The 9,378-nt window shown below is 55.4% G+C and overlaps 1 protein-coding gene across 1 annotated transcript; it reads left to right on the top strand.

Annotated features, from left to right (window-relative positions):
- Positions 1-4,414: 4,414 nt before the first annotated feature.
- On the top strand, positions 4,415-8,387 carry LOC104466058 (the record flags this gene model as incomplete). The annotated part of the gene is made up of 4 exons (XM_010079371.1): positions 4,415-4,526; positions 6,029-6,271; positions 7,612-7,902; positions 8,290-8,387. Coding segments are annotated over exons 1-4 (744 nt in total), but the record flags the coding sequence as incomplete, so codon positions are not given.
- Positions 8,388-9,378: the final 991 nt, after the last annotated feature.

Here is a 9,378-nt window from a genome sequence, read left to right on the forward strand (position 1 = left end):
CCCTATCCCAGCTGGACCCAGGACATGGGCAATGCCTGCTACCTCTTAGGAGACCCAGAGGGAGGGTGTGCAGATCCCTCCATGCCTCTGAACCCTGGGCTACCTCAGCCTCTCCCCTGACCCAGGACTGCCCTTTGCCTTCCCAGGAAAAGGAAAGCCTTGCCCAGCAAAGCCGAGGAGGACCATTACACAGGTAGGGACCCAACACAGAGGCAGCTCTAGGGCTGGGGTTGGAGCTGGGAGGGGAGCAGGTCTATTGCAGGAGAGCTTGTTGCCAGCCTGGGGTGGCTGCAGGCAGCCCAGCTGGCTCTGTCCGACCTGCCAGCACAGCGTGTCCTGCTGTCCCCAGCAGAAACTCTCCTCCTGCTGTCTCTTCCAGCAGCTCCCACCTGGGGTCCCTCCGCAGTGCCAGGGAGGGTTGGGACCTGCCCCTTGTGCTTGCTCTGCCCAGGGGAGGCAGCACCTCTGCCCAGCCCTGCTGCCTTGCTGGTGGGGGTCCCAGGCTGCCCTGCAGCCCCCAATGCTGCTGCCTGCCAGGGTCTGCCCTGCTTCTGCCGCGGCCCCTGGGCCCCTCAGGCTGTTTCTGTTGTGTCGTCCATGCAGAACTCCAGCCCTACGAGAACTTGGATGATTACTGCGTGATCAAGGCGACTCTTCCAGCAGAAGGTGCAGGTAGGAGGTGGAGTGCCCTGCCTGTTCCCAGCACATGGCAGGGAGAGGATGGAGAGCAACAGCTGTGATGGCATGAGCTCCCCATTCTACCGAGGGCATGCAGCAGCCTCTGCCCTGGGTGCCCTTGGTCTCCACAGGTAAAGGTGGCCGGGCTGGAGTTCCGTTGCCCACAGCCCCTGCCTGCCCTGGAGTCCCTGGGAGACAGTCGGAGCAGTGAGGGAGAGAAGACAAAGTGGACATCCCCAGTTCAATGCTGATGGCACTTCCCATAACCTCTTCTCAAGCCATGCTCTTCCCCCACTGGAAGGAGGATCTCATCTAGCTTGTGCTGGGTTATTGCTCTTCCTCGAATTTTCTCCCTCATCAAGCCCCAGCATCCTCTGTCACAGAGCAGGAGCAGACCCCGGCTTGGAACAACCTGCTTGTGACAGCAAGGATGTGTCCTGGTAGTGCTCCAATGCTCTGGCAAAGCCGTCTCACCTGCATCCTGGTGCCTCCAAGTGTCCTCTGAGACTGAAGCAGCTTGCTGGGTCCCAGTCCCTTTTCCTGCTCTGTATCCCAATATCCATCTGGACCCTGGCCTCTCTTGAGTTTGGCCCAATCATGCTGCCCTCGCAGCTGTGCTGCTGTGTCAAAACAACAAAATAAATTATTCTGGTTTGCAGAGGCTGCCTGCCCTGCGACAGCTCACGCCTTGTCGTGGTTCCTCCCTGTTTTGTGTGTGAAAGCCCTGTCCTTCTGAATCTTCATGGAGGAGCTTGGACTAAGCTTTTCCAGCCACCAGAAGCCCTGAGGAAGCACATCTGAGAAGGTGCGTGTTCCCAGCGCAAACGCTTTGGGTTCCTACTTTCCCTCCTTCCCATCCTACAAGTAGCATGGTCTCAGCTGGGCCTATCTGGACCTCTGTGTTGGTCTCTGAACCCTTCTGTGGGACTCAGTGCAGCTGGCCCTGGTCCTCTTGGGCAATCCCTATGCTGCAGCCTTTGGGATCTGCTTGATCTCAGCTGCTGCTGCTGCCCCACCGCTATCTCCAGCAGTCACTGCCTCTCCTGCACTGAGTGAGGGATGCTGGTGCCTGCTGCAGACTCGATGTTGAGGGACAGCCCGAAGGCTCTCCTTGATGAGGAGCATGCTGCTGGAAGATGGGGGAATCGACCATCCTCTTCTCCAGCTTTGTGGTTAGAATCACAGAATGGTTCGAGTTGGAAGGGATCTTTCAAGATCATCTAGTTAAACCCCCCTGCCATGAGCAGGGACCACTTTCACTAGATCAGGTTTCAGAACCTGTTCCAGTGTCTTACCACTCTCATCATGAAAAATATCTTCCTTATATCTAGTCTGAATCTACCCTCCTGTTTAAAACCATTGCCCCTTGTCCTGTTACTACAGGCCTTGGTAAAAACTGTCTCTCCATTTATATTTAAGACCCTTTAAGTACTAGAAGGCTGCTATAAGGTCTCCCCAGAGCCTTCTCTTCTCCAGGCTGAACAACTCCAACTCTCTTGGCCTGTCATCATGCAGGAGGTGCTCCAGCCCTCTGATAATTTTTGTGGCCCTCGTCTGGACCCACTCCAACAGGTCCATGTCCTTTATGAACAGGGGCCCCCAGAGCTGGACGCAGTACTCCAGGTAGGGTCTCACAAGAGGGGAGCAGAGGGGGAGAATCACCTCCCCCCACCCGCTGGTCATGCTTCTTTTGATGCAGCCCAGGACACAGTTGGGTTTCTGGGCTGCAAGTGCACATTGCTGGCTCATAGCCAATTTTTTCATTCACTGATACCCCCAAGTCCTTCTTCTCAGGCCTGTTCTCAATCAATTCAACCCCCAGTCTGTATTGATATTGGAGATTGCCCCAATTCAGACATGGGCCCTTGCACTTGGCCTTGTTGAACTTGATGAGATTCCCATGGGCTCACTTCTCAAGCCTGTCAAGGTCTGTCTGGATGGCATACCCTCCCTCCAGCATGTTGACTGCACCACCCAGCTTGGTGTCACCTGTAAACTTGCAGAGGGTGCACTTGATCCCACTGCCTATGCCATTGATGAAGATATTAAATAGCATTGGTCCCAGTACGGAGCTTTGAGGGACACCACTCATTGCTGGTTTCCACTTGGACACTGAGCCATTGACTGTAACTCTTTTGATGTGGCCATTGAGACAATTCCTTACTCATCTAACAGTCTATCCATCATACCCATATCTCTCCAATTTAGTGGGTGGCCTGGGATGACCTGCTTGTGCCAGTAAAGACATATTTTGACAGTCCTTCATATGAGCTTTCTGATCATCATCATGGTACCTGCAACTGGCCTCTGGGACCAAAGTGTCTCCTTCCCATGGGCTCTCGTTGGTGTGACCTGCATGCCTGATGGAGCTGCTCTTGATGGGTACCGGGTAGTGAGGGGGAGAGGGAGCTTAATCGCATGTGGCTGCTGCTGGTTGAGAAAGTGGAATGCACAGAGTTGGGATATGGGGAAACAGAGGGTTGGTTTGTGCTGCTCCTGTGGGTTGTCCCCATATCCTGTCAGACCCTGGGCTGTTGGCCTCACAACTCTGCCTGCTCTGTCTGGACAACCAGTAAAGGCTTGTGGTTTGCAGGGGGCTGCCTGTCCGCCTGCAGCTCCTGCTTGGTCCCCTCATTGCCCTTGTGGGATTGTGTTCCCTGTGGCATGCTGAGCTAACTGCACCTTGTTGAGAGGAGGCCATGAGCAGGGCTGCTGTGGCCTGGAGCTGTGGCTGAGAGCCTTCCCAAACCCCCTCCGCTGTGCTGGGCAGTTCTGACGTGCATTTGGATGGGTTGTTTGGTGGGAACCAGTGAGCAGTGGTGGGAACCAGCAAGTGGTGGTGCTCCCCTGCATTCGTCCTGAGCAGGACCGTGTCCTGTGCATGTGCCACAGGCAAAGCTGAGGGACAAGCACGGTCTTTGCTCCTTCGCAGCCCCCATGTCTGGTTACCCAGCCCTCTGGGATCTGAGATACCCCAGGTGGGCCCATGGGAAGTTCTGGAGGAAAAGAAAAGCGGGAGCTGTTGAGGAGCAAGGGGGATGGTTTAGTAGTTCTCAGGGTTTCCTCAGACACCCAGCTGGCACTGGAGAGCAGGGTGGTCTGCCCACCTGGGGACAGGGGAGACTGTTGCCGGGCTTGGGGGGAGGAGGAGGACACAGCTGGAGATGGAGGACAAAGGAAGGATGAGAGAGGGTATGGGTTGAGTGTGTCTTTCAGAAGGGCCAAGGACTGTTTCAGGCCTTGAGGTACTCCTTGCAGTTCACATCCCCATTCCTATCCCTGCTTCTTGCAGCTGTTTATGTGCTTCTCAGAGGTCCTCCATCTCCCATCATCACTGAGGGGAAGTGCAGTGACTCATCACAACTCTAACACCCATGCAGTGGCATCGGGAAGCACATGGATATTGCCTCAGAAACAGGAGCACCACTTCTTGAAAACTCTCTGGAAATTAGGAGGGGTTTAGGGGGAAATTCTGGTATCTTGGTGATAGGGATTGTTCTGTTGAGTACCAGTGCCTAGCTGACGGTGGGGAAAGGAGGCAACAAAAGGCAGCGGCACTGACACTGATGGGAGGCTCCCTCCCCAAAGAGGAAGCCTCCTGTATCTCACAAGTTTTCTTCACGCGCTGCTTCCTTCCTGTCGTTGCAAGTCTTGCAGTCAGCTACAGATTCTCCCTGGACTCAGAGGCAGCAGGTGGGGCTGAGATTTCAATCCTGCCTGGGGACTTCATGGTAGGATGGCCACGTGGCTGTGGGCCCTGAGCTTTCTCCTGGCCCTTGGGTCTCTGCTGGCAGCACAGGGCCAGGAAGAACCTGATCCCAAGGTCCAAGCAGTGCCCGGGGAAACAGGTAAGAAGTGGTTCCTCTTCTTCTCCTCAAGAGAATGTTTTCCTGCTCGTCCCCCTGCAAGGTTGGTATGCATCGTTACTGCATGCAGCTGGGCTGGAGCCCTGAGGGCTGTGCCAGCCCGGGGAACCACTGTCTCTGTGAGAGCCTGAGGGGCAGGAGCTATGGTGCTCTGTGGGTGCGCTGGGGGTGTTGTGGGAAGGATGGGGCAGTCGGGCATGGGTCATGCCCTTCACCAAGCCAGTTTGCCAATTGCTCCCTGGAGGCTGCAGGTCCCATGGATCATGAGGTGTCATGAATCATGCATCAGGGGAAGGGTCTTCAGGGAGCAGGGCTACCACTTTCTGTACACACCTGACACCCAGGTGTGCACGAGGGACACTGTGCTTGCTGAGAGCAGAGCAAAAGGGAACTTGCTGCCTTTTTTGCTGTCTGGATGGGCCTGGGTGTGGGGAGTGGCTGGGTGCCTGTGCATGGGGTAGGTGACGGCTGTGCATCAGAGGGATGTGGCTGCAGGTTGCAGTGCTCAGCTGGGCATCTCTTGCCTTCTGTCATCAGGGTTGTTTGAGAGCAAAGCCTGACCATTAAGCTGCTTGTTCACCAGCATGTCTGTACTCCTTCATGGCTGTTCAGACGATGGTCTGACCCTTGTGACATCCATTCTCTGCCCCTTTGGGTGAAGGAAAATTGTATTTTAAGCACTTTGAGGCCTCGCAGAGCCCCTTTCAGAGGCTGGAAACAGGGAAGCGGTCCTTCCCAGATGCCAGCATCTCTGCCTGTAGGAATCACTGCACAAAGCCTCCCCCTGCAGCACTCAGCAAACTGCTGGGACAGGCTGTGCCTGCTCAGCCCACAGGATGGTGAAAGTGGTGAGGAGGGGATGTGGAGGAGGGAGCTGGGCTTGTGTCAGGGAAAAAGGGCAGGGGCTGTAGTAAAACAAGGGATGTAAATGGAGAAAGCATTGCTCATTGCCATGTTCCACTGCACAGTGGTGTGGAGCAGGAGGAGAGTCGCCAAGGAACTAACTGAGCCAGCACAGGGACCCCGGAAGTATAACAGGGGCGTCTCTAATCCCTGTGGGAGGGATGAGCCATGGCTGGAAGGACATGGATCTCAGCAGGGCTGGTGGTGCCATGGCCCATCAACAGCAGCCTAACTAAAGTGGGTGACATTGCTGAATGAGTGGCTGGAGGGGGTCTCCTAGTGCAGGGGTGATTGCCCTGGTAAACTTCCTGCTGTGGGCTGTGGAGGAGGGAATATAGTGTCCCTGGACACAGGGGTGGATGGGAGACATTTGTGGATGAGTGATAATTCACGCTTCAGGTACACAAGGAAAGGCCCTACCCAACAAGCCTTGCTTGCAGGTCATATCCTGGCAGATGGACATGTCACTTTCCCTCCCTTCAGGGGCTGGATGGATTGCGGGGGATTTCTCTCAAACCACCCACCGATGCCCCGCATCATCACTTCCCACACCAACTAACACCCACTTTCAACTCTGCCAGAAAAGTGCCAAAGGCCCAGGTGGCACTCAATACTCCAGATGGAACCAGACCAGGAGAATTACAAGAAGAATGAAGAAGTGATGCTGAGCTGCCCTGCGGGTTTCCAGCCATCTTTCACCCATGTCAAGTGTGCAAGGGAAGTCCAGTCCATCAGTCATGGGAAACCTGTATACAGAGAAGTTTGGCTTGGAAGGGACAGCAGAGGTGGCTGGTTCCGCATTCGGTCCAGTGTGGAGTGCATCGGTAAGGGACCCATCAGGAGCTCTCCTGGCTGCCCTGCTCTGAGCAGGGGAAAGCAGGCTGTGCATGCACAGGAGGTTTTGGGCTTTCTGCCTGCCTGGGCAAATGGCAGGTGCTGACAAAGGCAGCGTTGAGGCAGTCCCTGAGCCTTCCCTGAGTCCAGCCTGCAGTTCACCACGGGGTGGGAGGTTCTTGCTGAAGATGTGGGTGACAAGGGTCTACCTGAGGGCTCCTGACAAGAGGAGGTGCACAAAGGAGAGAGGCATAAGAGAGCTATATGGCATCACTTTTGGGGTAGGGGGATCAAAGGGCTCTGCTGCCTGTGTTCTCTTAGACTGTTCTGCTGTGAGTACCACAGTGTGCTCCTCATAGCCTGGTCCCTTCCAGGCTTGGCACCATCTTCTCACAGCCTGGGGCACTGAGAGCCCATTCAAGTGAGAATAGGGCAATAGTGGGCTGATTTGGGAAGCCAGTGAGAGGTCCCTGAAGTTTTGAAAACAATACTTCCCTCTGCTGCTACCCAGCTCACTGGGTGCCCTAAGACCTGGGCCACAGCAAGAAGTCTCAGGGCTGGTTTCCTGCAGGCAGCTGTGAGCATGGGTAGTGTGGGGAGTTCTGTGGGAGGGGAAGAGGGTGCTTCTCCATGACCCACCTCAGGACAATTCCATGCATAGCCTAAGCTTTCAGGGTGTCCTGCCTAGTCCCCCTAGGTGCTTTGCTGACTTCATGTGTCAGGTTCCAAACAGCCCTGGCTTCTTAGAAAACACCTCAAGACACCAGGGTCAAATGCTGGTCCATTGGTCCCTGTGCAAGCTTTGTGGATAGTATGAGACTCTCGTGGTGGCCCCAGTCCCTTGAGCTTGTGCTCCTCCTGGCCTTTCCTTGGAGGCCTGGGGAAGCCATGCAGGGCCGTTTTTCCAGTCATCCTCAGCCTGAGGATGTGGTGTATCAGGACTACTCCATATGGTGTTCTAGAGCTCCATGTCTCACTATATTTCCAGGGAAGATGAACCTTTCTCTTGGGGTTATGCAGAGCAGGAAAGGTCTAGGTCTTTGTAAGACCTGCATCTTTTGGACAGTAGAGATGCTGGGACCCACAGACATCTCAATTTTGACTTGGTGGGAAAAATTACCTTGAGCAATACTAGTCCACATATCCACTCACATTTGTTCCTGTCTAGACTCCTCCTGCTCCCCTACCAGAGAGCTGGAGTGACCAGTTTCAGCCTCTCACTTTCCCTCCCCCCAGGCTGGGTATGCGGCAGGGCTGTCTGACAGCAGCACCCTTGCAAGGCTTGGAGGGGAAGGGAAGGTTGTGACCCCCTGCAATGTTTCCTTCTCAGAGGACTTCCAGGTTGTCCCTGGGACCTTGGAGATTTCCAGCACCAGCATCAAACTGAACTGGACCTGCAGGCTCCCTGATGCCTGCCAGCGCATGCGGGCCAGGTGCCGTCTGGCAGGGCCTTCCTCCACTGCCTGTGATGCTGAGGAGGTGAAGGGAGAGGAGATGCTACATGGCCCGAATGGAACATTCACCTGTCCCGCTCTGCAGCCCTTCACTGACTACAGTGTCACCGTCTCCCTGCCCCCCAGCACGATCCTTTTCACATGGCTGGTGAGGACAGAGGAAACAGGTATGTGTGCAGAGTATAGGAGAGCAGGGACAGTTCTGGGCTGTGCCATGGGCAGGGGAGGTGGATAAATGTCCCCTTTCCCCACCAGCTCACCCCGATCATCCGATGCCCACAGGGATGGTCCTGGGATCAGGGCTGCTCAGGTCCGGTGAGGCTCTGGGAAGGGGCTGTGCAGGGCCCTGGAGCACAGCACGTCCCCTCCTCAATCCTCCCTCCTCACCAAATCGATGCTCTTGGTGTGGCACATGCAGCCTTTGTGTGGGACAAACCCGGGTTGGGGTGTCCCTTTGCAGCCTGTCCCCTGGGCCAGGAGCTGCCGGCACCCTGCTCTGGGCTCAGCCTCTCCTCACTGGCCCCGGGCATGACCCCGTCCTCCTGTGCTTCCAGTGCCGGACAAACTGGAGAAGCTGTGGCTGGATCCCAACACAGGGTCCCTGCGGTGGAAGGCACTGCCCTCCTGCAAAGGGGAGATCATCGGATACCAGGTACCAGGGGGCCATGGACTCCCCACAGGCTCCCCACCTTGACAGGTGCCTCCCTGCCTGGAGCTCTGTGCAGGCAGCCTGGAGAGTGGGAAAGGGAAAGCCGTCATGACCCGCAGTTTCCAGACAGTCCAGGTGAATATCTGGCTGTGATGAGCACAAGCATTTTCTATCTCACCCTCTACATTCCTTGTGCTGTGGAGTTGCTAGGAGAGGTAGTGGGTAGCCCCTCCCTTGTGGGCTTCCTCCCTGGGTCTGCTCAGCCTCGGGTTTGGCAGACTTTGTGGCTCAGTGTGCAGCACTTGGTGACATGTCTGCTGGGGTGGCCTCCCAGGGTTTCCTGTGCCTCTTGCGTGTTTGTTTCTAGTTCCTGCCACAGGGAAGCCTGTGGTTTGAGTCATTCTCTGAAAACCCATCTTCTTCTGGGAGAGTCGCACCGTTCCTTTGAGTTTTTCTCACTTCGTGGCTAGAGGCAGCTCCTCTATCTGTGGTTTTGGGGCTCTTCCTGTAGCGCAGGCCTGCTTTCTAGCACGGAGTGGGGGTGAGACCCTTACCAGTGTGCCCTGTTCCCTCTCTGGGTACAGACCTCTCCATGGGGTGACAGGGACCCAGACATGCTGGTTCTTTGTGCCTTGCTTAGCTCTTTCCTGGAAAAACTGGCAAACAGAGGCCCTGATGGTATTGCTTGTGGGTCTCTTCCAGCTGGTTCTCTGCTACCAGACACCTGTGTTTATGAAAAGAAGCCTTTCTTATGGTTTCAGTTATCTTGTTGTTACATATTCCCAATATGCCATTTCAATAAAGACCCTGACAGCAGGAAGTGTGTCCCAGGATCTCAGGAGAAATTCAGATGATGCATTGGCAAATGGGGATCCTCTATCTGTACCACTTGTAGGAACTCTGTCTTCCTCTTTTCATGTACACAAAGCCTTCAGAGTCCAATCTTGCACAGGAGAAAAGAGGAGTTCAGGGCTCCTCTTGTGGGGGATGTCAC

Source organism: Pterocles gutturalis, unplaced genomic scaffold, assembly GCF_000699245.1.
Source record: "Pterocles gutturalis isolate BGI_N339 unplaced genomic scaffold, ASM69924v1 scaffold1549, whole genome shotgun sequence".
Lineage (NCBI taxonomy): Eukaryota > Metazoa > Chordata > Aves > Pterocliformes > Pteroclidae > Pterocles > Pterocles gutturalis.